The sequence below is a fragment of the Solanum verrucosum genome, unplaced genomic scaffold (assembly GCF_900185275.1).
Source record: "Solanum verrucosum unplaced genomic scaffold, falcon-dt-bn FXZP01000262.1, whole genome shotgun sequence".
Classification (NCBI taxonomy): Eukaryota; Viridiplantae; Streptophyta; class Magnoliopsida; order Solanales; family Solanaceae; genus Solanum; species Solanum verrucosum.
The window spans coordinates 1494930-1512656 of record NW_026020366.1 but is presented as its reverse complement, the minus strand read 5'-3'; the positions used below and the strand labels follow the sequence as shown (position 1 = coordinate 1512656).

The 17727-nt window shown below is 31.4% G+C and overlaps 1 protein-coding gene across 1 annotated transcript in view; it reads right to left on the bottom strand.

Annotated features, from left to right (window-relative positions):
• The window catches only part of LOC125837856 (UDP-glycosyltransferase 92A1-like), a 91840-nt gene extending 74113 nt beyond the window's left edge, over positions 1-17727 (bottom strand). The window contains exon 1 of the mRNA XM_049516924.1: positions 17551-17727. Within this exon, the coding sequence (XP_049372881.1) occupies positions 17551-17716 (166 nt within the window). The 5' untranslated portion in view covers positions 17717-17727. The remainder of the gene's footprint in view (positions 1-17550) is intronic.

The following is a 17727-nucleotide window of genomic DNA, read 5'->3' as shown; positions in this document are numbered from 1 at the left end:
AAGGAAGTATCCGCTAAAGTACGATGCTAGTAGTGACAGGAAAACATGATAAACAGATAATCTAGTTCATAATAATCTAATATGAATTTAATCAATTATGAATATGATAGGAAGGAATAATTGAAAATATAAAATGCATGACAAAGAACATGACTACATACATGAATGATGAAATAATAAAGAACTATGAAACTTTTATCTTATATATACTTAAAGGTATAGAAATAATTGAATTAAGGAGAATAATATGGGAAATGTTTTTTAATGATAACAAATCAGAAGATATATTAAACCAACAATGGTATAAAATAGATCTACATGATTTAGACCTCGAAAGAGTAGAATGGTATGATTTAGAAATAAATTCAGACTAAAATGAACTACGAATATTTACAATATTGGACAGAATCTATTAAAGATATAAAACTATTAGAACAATTAATGAAAGAAATTTATATATGTACCTAAGAACCCAATATATGTTATATTTAGAATATAGCACAAATAATATTAAAGAGATATCAAGATTAAAACATTTAGCAATAGAATATTATAATAAAATCTTTAAAATGAATTCCTCACCTAACACACTACCAAGAATATAAATTCCTCAACTACCAATTTCGCACCCCCCAATAAAATGGATTCCGCACCGAAAAATGGTATCAAAGCTATGAATGAAAAATGGTATCAGAGCTATGAATGAAATAGGTTTAAAGAATGGTTACAAGAAAATGAAAATAAGGGAGGTAGACGTAATATAGTAAACCACAAGGTAATTGAGTGTTATAGAGCGAAACCTGGAGGGAAGTCTCTGAAATTATCCCAAAAAAATGACAAATTATGCTGGAAAAACTAAATGAGTAATAACTGTAGTAAAATAGTAGTCCAATTAAAGTACAAAAATAGATTGTATCAAAAATAGAAGGAAAAAATGTACACAAGTAAAAAGAAGAAGCTAAGAAATCGATTTAAAAGTTTAAAAAAGGTTGAAACGAATACTACTCTCTCTGTCCTATTTTATACTCCCTTCGTTTCTTTTTATATGTCATTTCATTTTATAAATAGTTGAATCATAATACTTGTCATTTTATAAAATTAATACATAAATTATCATATTCTTCCCATTATACCCTTGATAGAGTAGTTAATTAATCTTGATACATTAACTTCTTTTTCCAGTCACTATTCTAAAAAATCTGATTTTGAAAAAGAAATGTCAACAAACAAATTAAAATATTTTTACACAAAATATATAGGAAATTTGAGATGGAAAAAATTTAATTTTTAAAAATTTTGGATCAATCGGTGAAAAAAATTGGCTCCAAAAATAAACTCAAAAATTTAAATAGTCATCTAAATGCATTTTAATTTTTGAAATCTAACATATTCATCATTTATTATAAATTGACTTAAGAAAACATTAAATAAGGATAGAAGGGTAAAGTTACTTAATTTCTTAATGCAAGTGCAAATTAAAAGATGACATATAAAAAGGAACGGAGAGAGTATATGTTAGTTTGATTCGAAAAATTTTATGGTGATTGAGGCACGCCATGTAATAGTTGTATGAGGGATTATTTTAATAGATAAAAATTTTTGGGTCCCATTTCTCTATAACTTTTTTTTTTTCATTTCTCTTCCCACTCCTCCACTCCACCTTTTATTTACCCCTCCATGTAAAGTACGGAGTAGTTTGTAAATTTTTTAAAATTTAAATATATTTCATTACACAATAAAAATAATAATATCCTAAATTAATATTTCATTATCTCTTTTTCGCATTATTTCTCCAATTCATCAATAAACAATTGTAATGTCCTAAAATTAGTAATTCATTTTTTTATTATGTTGATAATTCATAATATTCATTTGTTAAAAATAAAATATAAATAGATATATTAACATTAATGTAGATTTAAAGTCAAATAATTACGTATTTTAAAAAAGCTAAATTAAGATTTGTGCTCTTAATGTCATACAAAATCAATTGTATTATTTCAAGGACAAATATAAATAGTTATTTAAAATTACTTGTAAATCAACAAAATAAAAATATAATTAATTGATTTTTTTTTTCATTTTACTCTCTCTATTAATTTATTATTTTTTGCTCTTGAAATTCAAACTATAAAATATTTCTTTATTATATTAACATGATAGGAATTGCAACTAATAATATTCTTTTGGTTGAATTGCAACATAGTGAGAAGGTTATATTTTTGAACAAACACTATAAGTTGCAATTCTTATCATGTTAAAATAATAATAAAATAATAATTTTAAAAATAATTAAATTTCACATAGCTTGAATTTCAAGAATAAATATATTATCATATAATTGAGAGGGTACGTATGTATGTAGGAGTTTATGGATGATTTTCGATTTTGGGTTACATGAAAATAGTAACAAAACTTATGTAAGTATTCATCAAGATTACTAATGGTCTTTATGTTATATTTTCTTGTTAGAGAATATTTGATACATTTAATGTTTACGAAATTAAAAAAATATGAAATTATTGAGAAGAAAAAATAATAATTTTATACTCCTTTTATTTTTGGTACTAGTTATTTTACTTTTTAATACATTCTTTAAGAAATTATTAATAAAAATGATAATTTATTAATTTACCTTTATATTTATTTTATTTTTGCAATTTTACAAATTTTATTTATACTTTCAAAAAGAATTAATTGTTAGGGTAATGAAAATTAAAAAAAATTATAGTTTACTTTTTGTTAATTGATAAATAATTTTAATAATTATTTTTAGTAATTTAAATAATTAATATAGTATAGGAAAATAATACTAAATGTTAGGCGTATGATGAGTTTGGCTAAATTTCATACTTTTAAATTATTTGAAATAATGGTAAAAAAACAAGAAGTCAAAAAGTTGAATAATAGGAAAAAGTTAAAAAGTAAGAGAGAGAAAGAACTTTGGCCCATTTTTTTCTGAAAATGGGACCCAAGAATCCATTTGTCAAATTATGAAAGGAGCCTCACACAACTCTTGTATGCCACCTCATACTTATCCCTCAATCACCATAAAATTTTTCGTTTGATTCAACCCGATACGAAGTTTAATAAAGGAAATAAGACTTTTGAAATTTGTAGTCTGAAATAAGTGAAAGATATTTATATGGCTATAAATCATTTTATTAAAGGTAAAATTGACATTTTAAAGTTAAATTATTACTTATATAGAAATATATCAGTTTTTTAGATGAACTAAAGTAGAGTAAATTATATGAATTGAGACGGAGGGAGTAACTGTTATCGAGATTCGAGAGGGTTAACGAAAGATGATAACTTTTGGCTCTTGGAAATACTTTTTAAAGAACATTTCCATGTTGTGTATTATTTTCATATATTGAATTGAATTCCAAGATACAATAATTTATTACTATAATATATTGTGACAATTGCGGTGATGAGAACAGAACTTGACAGTTGCACAATGTGATATAACGTCAGACTATTTTAATTTAGGCTTAAGTCATCTGCGGCCTCTTAAAATTATCCGTATAATTTTCGTAGACACTTTAACCAGGGCTAGTACCTATTGAACACTTTTATTTATTCAAAACTTGTTCCTATTAGACATTTTTCGACAATAAGTAAAAAAAAAAAATGTGTAATACACTTGCTGTGATGTGGCAAAATGACAAATTAAAAGAAAACATGTGGCGTTGGGCCCAACAATTTTCCAAAATTATTTCAAATAAATTTTCCATCTATTCTTTTTTATAAAAATAAAAATAAATGAGTAGCCCAACCCTACCCATCCCCCTTTCTTCTTCATCTTCTTCCTAGCAAGATTTTATTTTTCAAAGGACAAAATTCAATTCTTTGTTAATTGCTTACATAATTATTTTTTATTCCTAATACGTGAGATCGATATATTCAAAGGGACTGATACAAGAATGATGAAGAAAGACACTGTCAATCGTCTTGAGATCGATAACAAAGAGAAATCGAGAGGACCTAAATTAATTTTATTGAATCAATCTGATATTATGTTTGATAATTTTAGTGGGTTTACCTTTTAATTTGAATGATACTATTTGTTCGAAGGTGACTGAGGTGGACGTCGATCGGCTAACTTTTTTCAGTCCAATGTTCTTTCTTCTTTTTTTCCTCCAAATTTAATTAGCTGATTCAATTTTTATTTTTTAATAAATGTTGAAAAGAAATATAATAGAAAAAAAAAAGAAAAAAAATGGAGTGCAGTGGTCTTCAAGGAGAAGACGACTTACAGGGGTGGGGTGGGGGCTCTCTGTTTTTTTCTTAAAAGAATTAGTATTACTTTTAAATATATATTTGTTAAAGTTAAATTATTTAAATGCCAAGTGGCACTCAAAGAAGAAAAAGTATTAAGTTTTTTTGGAAAAAATAAAAATAAAATATTATTTAAGTTTTTTCACGCGCTCAGCGAAAGTGTAAAATACTTCTTTTGCCACATCAACATTTTGTGTTTAATAGATATATTTTTTTGAACAATTCAGGTGTTCAATAGGTAATAGTTATAGTTGAGGTGTTTAAGTGAAATATGCGGACAACTTTAAGGGGTTGCAGATGACTTAAGCCTTTAATTTAATTGTTAGACTTTGTCAATAACTTTAAAAACATAACAATGTATAATTTTGGATACACAGCTTACCATAGTTATTGCTTACAATTAATGCATTCCATTAAATCTAATAAATACTTTGCCTAATATCCATAGTAAAATAAATGAGTATAATTTTGTGGAGACATTTTTTTGAACTACTATGACTACTTCGACAATGAAAGAGAGAGCTTAAAAGTAATTATTTTTTATGTATGATCTTCTAGAATGTTATCATTTCAGATAATTGACCATATAATATAATGCAAGTAGAAGTTTCCCGATTCGATAATATATCTTACAAAGTTATTAAGTATTTAAATTTAGCAAATGATTTTAATTGAAGGAATATATTAGAATACCATTCTGACTTTTGATTGTTTGTATGAGTCACATTTGTTTTTAATGATTTCCAGATATTATGTCTCAGGTGGTTAAATTATAATATCTTATAAGTTTAGGGTTTAGTTAAGTATTTTGTCGTGAGTTTTCAAAATTATCATTCGTGTCAGATTTTAATTTCCAGATATATGTGTTTTATTTAAAAATAATTATTAGACTGGTTTAGAGAGTCGCCACTTAATTTTTAAAGTAAAAAATTAAGAAAACTAATTTTTTCAAAAGATTAAAACAGAAATCAATTGAAAATAGGGAAAAGGCTCAAAAATACCCTTAACCTATTAGAAATGGTTCAAAAATGCCCTCCTTCCACCTAATGGTTTAGAAATGCCCTTAACGTTTTCTTTAGGTTCAAAAATGCCCTTTAGTTAACAGAAATATGACATGGAAGTTTACTAAACAAGTGGTCAATTTTCATTGGTCCACATAATTTTTTTAATTTTTATCAAATAAAAATACCCCCACCCAAACCCAAACCCGTTTCTGATTAATCTAATCCTGCTTTTGTATCTTTTATTCCTTGAGTGATTGTGTTTTTTTTTATATTTCCGAAATTGGAGAATTAAGATTTGTATAATATCGGAATATGGAATGAAAGAATGAGTAAGGCGAGGATTGTGATGAAGCAAAAGACAACTCGGGTGCCTCTAGGAACACTAATTGGTCGGGAGTTGAGGGATGATAATGTCGAGCTACATTAATGGACCTGTTAATTGCCTGTGGTATAGCTACATTATCAGTTTTTTTTGTATGAATATTGGTTTCTCTTGAATAGATTTTTGATGGGCATAAATCATAATGGTCTATTGGTTGCTATCTTCGGTAATGAAAATCAATTAAACAATGTCTTGAGTGCTATCCCTCCAGGAATTGGTAGGGAACAATAGCTTTAGCATTTTCTCAAGCACTAGTTGCAATTTTTGTAAAAACTAATGTAGAGTTTCAGCAAAAAGCTAAGCTGCAATCTTTGGTTTTAATATTTTTTTTGCCAGAAAACGGGTTTAGGTTTGGGTTGGGTGGGTCTTTTTATTTGATAAAAGAATTGTGGACCAATGAAAATTGGCCATGTGTTGGTAAAATTCCATGTCATATTTCTGTTAATTAAAGGGCATTTTTGAACCTAAAGAAAACATTAAGGGCATTTCTAAACCATTAGATGGAAGGAGGGCATTTTTGAACCATTTCTAATAGGTTAAGGGTATTTTTAGCCTTTTCCCTTGAAAATATTAAAGGCTTCAGGGTTCACATTAATGTTCTAGGAAGGGTTTTAAATCACCTAGAACATCCGCTAACATGCGGTTATCCGATAATTAACTATTTGGCTAAAATTTTAAGTAATATAAATATTTGTCTAAGTTGCGAACAAATAGTTTAAAACTATAAATTATTTTTAAGGGCAAGGGGGAAATTACTTAGACAAATAACTTATAAATATTCTTGAAGTGATAACCTTATTTAATTTTAGAAAAAAAATAAGTGTTTACTCAAAATGGACTCTTTTAGGGAATTGAATTTTTTAAAACCTTGAAATCAATTTTGACAAATAAAACTCATAATAGCGGTTAAATAGATAGGAAAAAGAATTTGGGCCCAAGTCTGGATCTGTCCGCCTGGGCCAGCACTTGGGCCTAATTTCAGTTTTGAAGGCTCATTTAAGTCATTTGTACCTGTCCTAGCCTAACATAATAAGAATATTTTCTCATTGAGTCTTAGGCCCAATTTTTCCACTTGTTCTAAACTAACACATAATAACAATTAAAATGACAAGGGCTTAGGCCCAAAATAACAAAATACAACTTTGGAATTAAGAGTGGCCATTTGGCCCAATCTTTTCAATTTCCTAATCTGTAGCATGTTCATTCAACTCCGGGACATGTTCGTCGATTTTTATAGCTGGCTGACTCGAATGAAAAAGGAATTTGAGCCCTTACGGCTCTCCCGAAATGTAAGGAAAAATATGAGAATTCGTAGCGAACTCGGGCGGATTTCACATGCATAAAAAAGGAGAAAAAATTAGCATACGACCCAACCAAAATGGACAGAGAAGAATATGCTAAATTATGCAAAGCAAAAAAAAAAAAAGTTATGTTTATACTATCATATAATTAAAAGAAATCATATAAGGCCAAAACAAAAAGCTTAAAAGAACATGGCTAAAGGACATGATGACTATTTGAACTTAATAGATTAACATGGTAGCTAGTGAAATGCAACAGTGATCGAAAGGCGAACTTCACTTAATTACCAAATGCTATAGTGAACAATATCTTTTGATGAAAATTAACTAAAGGTGAGCCAATAGGGAAATCTACTGACATTACTAACATATACATAAACTAAGAAGGACAATGTAACAAGCTAAAAAGTAAAGCATGATAGGTAAATCTCACATACTACCCCATTAAAAAGAAAATAGCACACTTCAATACTATCAAATTTAGTACAGAGAGCACTTAAACAAAGACAATTTTAAGAATAAACCCACACTTGGATGTAATTAAAACATGCTTGCAACAAAGGGCACATACTGGAGAACTCTGCCTGGAAAGCTAACAAAAATAAAACCACCTACTTAACTTAAAGAAACAAGGCAAGGAATATGACCAAGAAGAATAGAAAAATAACCTTAAACCCACTTCTAACAAGACTAAAATCCATTTAAATAAAACAAGAGATTTGAAACTCAGGCTGAATCAACTCACAAGCAGTAAACCATTTAAACATCAATGATTAAGCCAAACGGGGAAGAGATAAGCCGAAGATTGCTCCAGGCAATGAGAAGACGAACATAGAAGGGAAAGAATGAAACAACCAAGACCATTTTAACGAAAGTGACTTGGATACATGCTTTAAAAATAGTTTATTAGCATGCTTCAAAATTAAGACCGAAATGACATACATGTGAAAACTTGGTAAAACATAAGTTAAATTTAGCGAAGCGATCAATACCAAATTAATACTACATTAGCTTGAAAAAACCATCCCAATACTAGTTGACAACAACAAATTAGCACACGAATCTTCAAAACTACCACACCTAAAAAAGCAAAAAAAAAGTGAACAATAGGCATCCTATTTGAGAATAAAGTCAAGAAAAAAAAGAAAAATATATTGCAATCTGGAAATGGGGAAGACAAACTTTGCTTTTGGAAATGGATTCGACCAGAACAAATCATATAAGGAATCAAAACGAGCAGCAACAATACAATCCAAGAACTCAAACAAGGGGCAAATATAACACGTAGCTTGATGTTAACATCTCGGTTCATTCATTCAACTTGAGGTGAAAGAATGAAGGATATGACATCAAATATTGAGCAATAAAGCGGATTAAACAACGTTCAAGAGACAAGCTCAAAAAGAAAGAACAACGAAACAACACTCCAGATAAAGAAGCAGAGAAACACCAACGAATTTCCAAAGTTTAACTCGACATTACCACTAATCTCATGGAGACAACCGAGAATATAAGCCTCATACATCAATCTTAACAGCCAACAACCAACAGAACAGTGATTTCTCAATATTAACAAAACAAAATAGAGAAAGAGATGAAGAGAAAAGCCATCGGAAGAAGTGCTACTTTTTTCGGGCAGCGAACAAGGACGGGACGAGCTGGGAACGAAGCTTTTCCCTACACCACCAGCGAAAGACTCTAATGGCAAGCTTGAATTGTAAGCGAATAACCTAAGAATTTCGGCAATACGAACAACTATCACCCTAAATTCTTTTGCTTACTTATGCTCTGTAACTTGTATCTTTTCTTGTGTTTTTCTCTCTAAAGCCGACCTATTTTTCCAACCCCTATTCATGAAAAAGAAAGTAGGTTATATAGAGAGGGAAATAGGTCGAAATAGGGGGGAAACCGAGAGGGATGGATAGATTTTTCGAATTCGAAATTCAAATTTTCCTTAGGAGATAAGGTTGCTCCTGGAATTTTGTACGAAAATTGTACAAATTTAAATGGATAGAGAACGGAGGACGTTGATATTGAGCCAAGGATGAGTGAATCGCGGAGATCGTTCCACCTGGATTGTTCGCGTACAATAGACAAGAACAAAGGCTACTTTTCCTAGAAATCTCGTATGAATGGATAAGGGAGAGAAAAGGGACGCGGGACTAGATTGATTTGCTAGACTCGGGTCGCGCTGTTGTTGCTAGTTCGCGAGGTTCTGGGTTTCACGTCTAATTCTCGTGAAAAAGAAAAGTAACAGGGGTCGGGTATGGGTATTGTATTGTTGTTGTATGTATTTGTTGTTGTATGTAATGGATTGGGATTGGACTCTGTAATGGGCTGGGTATTTAGATAGTGAAGTAATGGGCTGAAGGGAATGTGAGGGAAATGGGCCAAATTTAGTCTTAAATATTGGGTTTAAGCTGAGGTAAAATATAGGTTAAATTCGCAATAGAAAAATATCTAAACGGATTGAAATTTTAGCCAAATTAGAATTAAGAAATTAGTCAAATTGAATTTAATTGGTGAATTCGGCTAAAACTAAATAAGATAAATTAGTATTGATTAATTATTGAGCTTCTTAATCCTAACAAAAAATAATAATTAATTTACTTGTAAGCTAATTGACTCGAAAATATAAACTACAATTAAGCTAAACTAAATAACAAAACATATAATTAAAAACAAAATCTTTTGAGACGATTTGCAAATATTCATAAAATATACTAACTATATACATAATCATCTAAAACATATATATATAAAGGTGACAAGACTATTTAAAATAACTTGCAAACTATATTCTTTTTTAATTTTATAAAACTAATTATTTTAAATCGTTAAAAATTGAAGAAGCTCGGTGATTAATCTATATTGTGGAGGTCCAAAATTAGGTATCAACAATATGTACTCAGATAGAAGAGGTATTAGGTGATGTTTATTCCAAATTTTGTGTATCCAAGTGAATTCACATGTGTCTGACTCTCCCGCTTATCTCTCTCCTATCTCACTTGTCTCTCTACCTTTCTCGCTCACAATTCTCCTTATGTATTTGTATTTCAGAATGTATCTAGACTAGCTACGTGTATATAATGTGACTTACATGTATATACAAACTCTCGTGTTTGCCTCTCTCCTTTCTCGCTCGCCTCTATCCCTATGTATATGTATTTCAGAGTTAAAAATACATGTATCTATGTCATGACCCAAAAATAACCGTAATGACACTTGTCTATTCCCACCAAAACAAGTCAGCCTCAACCCAACGAAATGAAAGAAATGCGGAAAGTAGAGCAATAATAACAAAAAGGCGGAAAACTTAGTCATTCTAATATAACCCCCAAAACATGATTGTCACGTATACTAGCCACTAATACATAACCTACGTAATTGAAAGATAAGTACAAGTTTCAATGTCTTTGTTTCTCAAATAGAACAAAGCATAACATAAAGGAAAACAGAGGACCCGCCGGGATGACAAACAACTACCTCTCAAAGTCCTTCAACAAGCCTTCGGTATAGAAGAAAAAGAAGGGAAATCACAAGAAGTCAGGCTTGGAATCGAGCTCAGAACCTGCACAAGTGTCAAGTGTAGAAGCAAGGAGTGAGTACAAACAACGTGGTACTCAGCAAGCATCCTGATAAACAAAGCAAAACTAGCTTGAAAACGAGTACTCCTTTCATCCCAACCAAATCTCCTCAAAGTACAACCTTCATAGAAATCAGCTCAACCTAACAGTTCATAATATATAGTTCACAAGTCCTCATAACCCTAGTTACAGGTGTACAAAGCCGAACAAAAAACTGAACCTAACCACAAATCGAGTCAAATCAAAAAATAAACCCGACTAATGGTTTCATTTGACTTGATTTGGTATTGCAAGAAAAAAAACTCGACTATACTTGGGTTGGTTTGATTTTAACAAATAAAATCAACCCGAGACAAAGCCAACCCAACATTATATACATAATTCTAAAAATTTATTTTATACATAAAAGTATTTACTCTAATGTAATTTCTAAATATTACTTATACGTTTTCATAATTTTTATCTTTTCACATATTTTTTTCAAGTTTTTTGAGACTTGAAATTTTCAATGGTCCAGTAAAGGTTATAGTCTATAGATATTAGTAACTCTAATATAACTCAATTCAAAATCAAATTAATACTAATGTGAACAAAAAAATTGATTCAACACTAAGAATGACACTAATGTTGAATATTTGTTCTTTCGTTTTTGTCACACCCCGAGCCTACACCCTGGGCGCGACTGGCACTCGAGTACAATTGGTGGCCCCAAACGAACCCTTAGCCTGGGTTAACTTTCAGTGAAGACTTACTCAACATAAGATAACTTTAAAAGTAAAGCTTTAACTCAAGCTAACTAACTCAGAATATTTAAAGAAACATTCACTAGCAAAAGTGGCAACTCAAGTCTCAGACATCAATAACTGAAATGAAAAAGTCTCATGAACTATGTCTATCTATCTATGAAGCCTCTAATACTATGAGGAATGTCGGGACAAGACCCCCGATCATCCTAACAATTGAAATAACTGAAACATAACAAAAGGGATCCTCCGGAAGCAAGAAGGCTCACCAAACAACTCTGGAGCTCAATTGGATCAACGAAGCGCTAGATGTTGATCCTGGTTACCTGTATTTGCATCAGAAAAAATGTAGGACAAATGGCATCAGTACATGGAATGTACGAGCATGCGAGGGGAGTTCTAAAACATGACATAACCTTGAACTGGAGATAAAGAAATAACTTACCTCGTCTCAACTCAACTCATTCCAATATAAAGTAGTAATAAAGATGCATTATAAAGAAAAGCTTTTTAAATCAGTAGACAATAACTCAATGTATTAGATAATACAATATAGCTCAGTGTGTATATAAAAATACAAGTAACTCTGTGGGAGATTCTCTAATTGACAACCATCACTATGAGCTATGTGATGATATAACGTCTAGCCCAAGCTGCTAGAACTACTTTTCTGGGGTATAGGACCTACTACTAAGTGGATCCACTAGTCTATGCTAAAAGCACTAAGGAATCATCTAAAAAGTATGACCTTTCTACCCACGTTGGCTACATGGTTTATGGAGACTTTGAGTTATCTGAACTCGTCCCCATATCGGTGCTCAATACTACTCCCAAAATGTAACTAGCTCGTATTTTTGAAAACAAAAATCTTTCTGTGGTTTGAGACTATTACTAAAAAATCTTTCTCTTAAAAGAGATGGTACTAAACACTGCTCATGAAAACTCTTTTGGAAATCGGTGTTTTCTCTATGCTTAAATGTAAAGACATTCACTCTTGGGAATACTTAGTTCTCATATATCATTTTAAAGAAAATGAACTCGGCTCTACTCTTCCTCAAACTCAAATGCTCAAGTCTTAAAACAAGTTTAAAACAACTGTAAAAGACTTATTAAAATGACTCAGATGAACTCTCAAGACTTGACTCTTAGCTCTACCTTGAATTTGAATTATGAATTCAAGGTTATGATTCATGTTTGAATGATTTCTAGATCTTTAGATGTAGTTTAGAGTAGTTAGAATCGATAGGAAGTAAAGGAATACTTTAGAAGGACTTAGATGGGGTAAACGACGAAAAAATGGTGGGGGCAGGCCACCCTGGCGCACTGTTGGCGCGGGGCGCCTGCCCCTAAACTTCAGAGACCCACCTATTTCTAGCGCACTGCTGGCGTATCTGTGGAGCGTCGCGCCACCATTCCCCTAGACAATTCTGACAAATTTTCTACTCGTTTTCTGACCTTAATTCGACTAAAATCCAATGGGTTCTTCCCCAATCACTTAGCATCGAATACTCAACGTATGTACACGATAATCTACTCGAAACAACCCTCAAAACACTAACACTTATCCCAAGAACTCATCGAAATCCCAACAATCAAGATTATGAAAGGTATTCCAAGAAAACTCAACAAGAACTCAAATCCTTCAACATTAAGAATGAATTTGCGCTGAAAATAACATGATTGACATATGGGTGAACGAACCCAACACTATGAGAACTCACACACCTCTTAGGGATCAAACTATCGCAAAAATCCGCAAGAAAACCTCAAGAACTCGACAAATGCTTGAATCTTCTCCTCTTTGCTTCTCTTTTCTTTTCTTGAACTCTTTTCTAAAACCCTAAGCATATTTTGATTTGGGAAAACTGAACCAAATCAATTTAGACCCCTAATTATTTACGAAAAATGCTTAAATTTGAAAGGGTAAGGAATAGACCAAAATACTCCTCATATTTTCGGGTAACTTTCCTTAATTGAACAGTCTGACTTAAAATAGCCATATATCCCTCATACGAGCTCGAAAATTAGCAAACTCGATGGCGTTGGAAAGAGGACTCCAAGACCTTTCATTTGATATCTTATTGGACACCTAACTCATCATGTACTGAATGTTATGGTCGTTTGAGGTTGACCCAAACTCATAACTTGAAAATTTTCAGATTTAGCTTATTTCCAATTTAGTTCTTTCTATTTTTAACTCTTTCAAATACCGAGGTGTTACAGTTTTACATTGGTTTAGATTTTTAAAATATATAACCTAATTTTAATTTTTCTTTAATGTTTAATCATGGAACTAATACTTATTAGACTTATTTTCGCATGATTTAGTACTTTTAAATTATGATCATTTTCATTATGACTTGTCAAATTGCAATATTTATTTTATACGATTTCATTATTATTTTTTATTAAATATTTTAATGTCATCACTCATCTCATTATTTTGTGTTATTTTCTTAAGAAACACATGTATGTATGAATACTTTACGGAAAAATCTGAGGTTTATTAGTTTGGTTTGATTTAAAAATTTGACACAAATGGTTTGGTTTGATATTTGAAAAATCCGAACCAATCTAAAAAAAATTGAGGTTGAAAAACCCAAAAAATCTGCGTTTTATTAGTTTGATTTGGTTTATAAATTTAAAAATTTGACACAGATGGTTTGGTTAGATATTTGGAAAAACCCAAACCAATCCGGTCATGCACACCCTAACCCTAGTCCAATAGTCATAATTCAACAATTATCAATTATCAAGTACGGCAATCAGAAGTGTCAAATAGATCAATCGTTGGTATCAAGTACATCAAAGCACAATAATCAAGCACACTGAGCACAAATTCACAGATTTATCACTCACAATATCAATTGAAACTCATGAAAACTGCCCATAGTTCATGAACTCGCTAATAATGATCTCGACATCAGTATCACTCGGCGGTAATGACCTAGGCATCAATATCACTCATTGAAAATGACCTCGACATCAATAGCACTTGTCGGAAATGACCTTAGCATCAATAACACCTGTCGAAAATGACCTCGGCATCAATAATCATTACATGTCTCATCATGGTGCTCAGAAATCAATGCAAGTAAGCAATTTTACACCATAAGGAAGAGACAATAACTAAAGCAAATCATCTACAATAAAGTTATCAAAGCATTTTATCAATCATCACATTAGGGTTCACAACAAGCCAAATTCACAAAGTATTATGATAAACATGCTGCCTTGTCATTAATCCCCTTTTTATTCATTAATATCAATCAAGTGAAATAATTGAACTCATCACCTCGTTCTCAGTACTCCCAAACACATACAAATGAAGAGAAATACACGATTCTACTAATTTTACAAGGTTTAGAAGATCACTTGCCTCAATTTCAATCAAAGATCAATCCAAGACTTGAGTCTTCCGTTTCCAAACAATGTCCAAAGTCAGACAATCTAATTCAATCAAATAATCACAATAAGATTTCGAAAATAACAACACTTACTTCAAACATTTGCAAAACGGGTCAAATCATCTCAAGAACCTAATTTCAAAAATGAGGTTTGAATCCAAAAATCTTTACTTGAAAACATTACCCAAGGCATTTGAAACTCATTGGTGAAAACCATTTCGAAAAAGGATTTAAAATTAGTCCATAATCATTATTTTACTAAATTCTTCTGTTCTTCAAGAAAGAACCCAATTAATCATTTCAAAACCTTGATTTGAACACTTAAATTGATAAAAAATAATGGGTAAATGAAGATTTAAGATTAGGGATCGTCACCCAAATATTTCTTCTCAAAAGTTCTGTTCAAATCGCCACACCAAAGCTCCCAAAACTCAAAAATGATGAAATGATGTTGAAACCCTGATTTTTGGAAGATATTTTGTCCAGGGGTCCTCCGCGAACGTGGACCCCTATCCGCAAATGCGGCCCCCAACTCATTAAAGCGCGGAGGGTTGGCTTTAGCACTACAGAACAGAAAAATCAACCAAACACAAAATCGTCGAAAGAACCATTGGGATTCGTTCTGAACGTCGTACACATAAACCATATATGTGATTTGACTATATTCGACGTTCCGGACTCAATGGAACCATCGAAATACAAATATGAGGTCTCCTTGACCCAAGTCCCGTGAAAAACCCAAGAAACTAATCATAATGCCTAAAAAGGTCAAATCAAGCTCGGGAACTCTAAAAATTCAACTAAGACCTCACCTAGGCCTAAAATCATCCCCCAAATCCAATGAAACTCTTGGAAATCCGATCCGAGCATCTAAACCCCGAATATTGACCAAAGTCAATCCAAAGGCTAAATTTTCACAAATTTCTAACTTAGGACCTCAAATCCTTAAAAAGACTCCAAATTTGAAGCTCATCGACCAATTTCCACATTTCAGGACTGATGAAATCGATAGAATTTCATTTCGATATTCGAAACTCCAAAATATACCAAAAACCACTTTTAAGCAACCTTATCAAACTCAAAACAAACAAATTTCACAAGTTTTTACTCAAATCTTGAAACCAACTTCAAAACTCAATTAGAAATGACTCGGGGTCAAAATCGGGAGGGGTAAAACACTAAATTTCTAGAAAATTTCCAAAAATGACCAACAGGGTCATTACAATCTAGATATATCTGACTTGAAATCTTACATGAAATTATTAATTAGTAAGATAATGTGAAATTATTTCAAACTAAATGATGAATTAGTAAATATGATAGGAATATTTGTGTAATTAGGTATTATTTTTCATTTTTTATCAGATTACATATCAATCTTTATTACATAGAGTTATTTGTGATTAGTTTTTCTAATATCATATCCCCTTTCGCTTCCATAAATCAAACTAAAGCCGATGGAACAAACAATTAGGGTGAAGGAGGAAAAAAACTCACACTAATATACACAAACACATATTTATATTAAAATATACACAAAAGCACATACTTATGTTATTTTCTACATTAAAGAAAGTGCTTTAATCATATATTCTCTCTTTGTTGTTTAATTCTTATGATTAACACCATGTAGAAGAATGGTCTTCTCAACTATGACCATTAATCCTTTCATCATTTGATAACTTGTTCATGGATAAAGCTGCATTAAGAAACTCATCCATTGCTTTAATAGATGACCCTTTGAAATCCTCATCATCTATAATAGCATCACTTATCATTTCTTTAACTTCACAAGTTTTCCTTCTTATTTCATTCCCTTTCTCATTTTTCCCCATAACAACCTCAATCTTTTTCAATATATCATCATGCTTGACTTGAGAATTATTCCCTCTAGCCACCTCAACACAAACACCAACATCTTGTTCCAAGAATTTTGCATTGTAAAATTGCTCTGCTGCAATAGGCCAATCTAGAAGTGGCACTCCATTTTCAAGTGATTCCAACATTGAATTCCATCCACAATGTGTCAAGAAAGCTCCAACTGATTTGTGTGCCAAGATTTCAACCTGTTGTAACCAAAAAAAATAATTATCGTAAGCTTTAAGATAATATGGTTACACGCTTATCTGATATTTAGACAAACAAGAGGTCTCGGATTCAAATCTCAAAGCAATTTGAAAAGCACAAGCTTGGTCCCACAAAAAGAATCAGACCTACATGTGAGATGACATTTTAAGATATTAAATAATTAAAAGTGTGGATGAAGTTCCTAACAATTTAAACTTTCAAATAAAATGGTTACAAACCTGAGGAGCCCATTTTGGCACTATAAGTCCCCTATTTTGATCCTCGAAAACGCGTTAAACAAACCCCTCAGGAAGCCACTCCTCTGCTCTGAATTCCATGTTTATGTCAAAACCCAAAGGAGGCCTAACAGCCCATATGAAGTTTACTCTACTTGCATTATCCAAGGCTTTTGCCAATTCCAGCATTTGTGATGTTGATATTCTGTTCTGAGAGCCAAAAGAAATGTAAAGTACTGATTCTTCTTCTTTTTCATCAAGAAATTTGATGAACTTCTCTGTTTCTTCCCCTGTTTCATTGCCAACTCTTTGTTTATTACTTACTGGCCAAGGTATTGGTCCTATTGCCCAAGCAGGTATTCCTAATTTTCGACGAAAATATGTTAAACCAAGCTTGTCTATACCTTCAACTGTATTGAAAAGAATCCCATCAGAGTTAATCCAGTTAGGAAGATTTTTCCAGTTGAAATTTGTGTAAGGATCATTAGAATCAGCTTCCAATAGACTTGGATTCAATTGACTAACTTCAAGATTACCACCTTCTTGAAAATCAGGCATAGTAAAAACAAAGTTTTCTGTTTTTTTATGAGGCAAATTTAGCCACATAGAGTAATAACATGCCAAGCCAAAACCACCAGCCCCACTAAAAATGACATGAAAAATTCCAAATTCATGAGCTATATTTGCTGACCATCCAAAAAACATGTCTGATATAA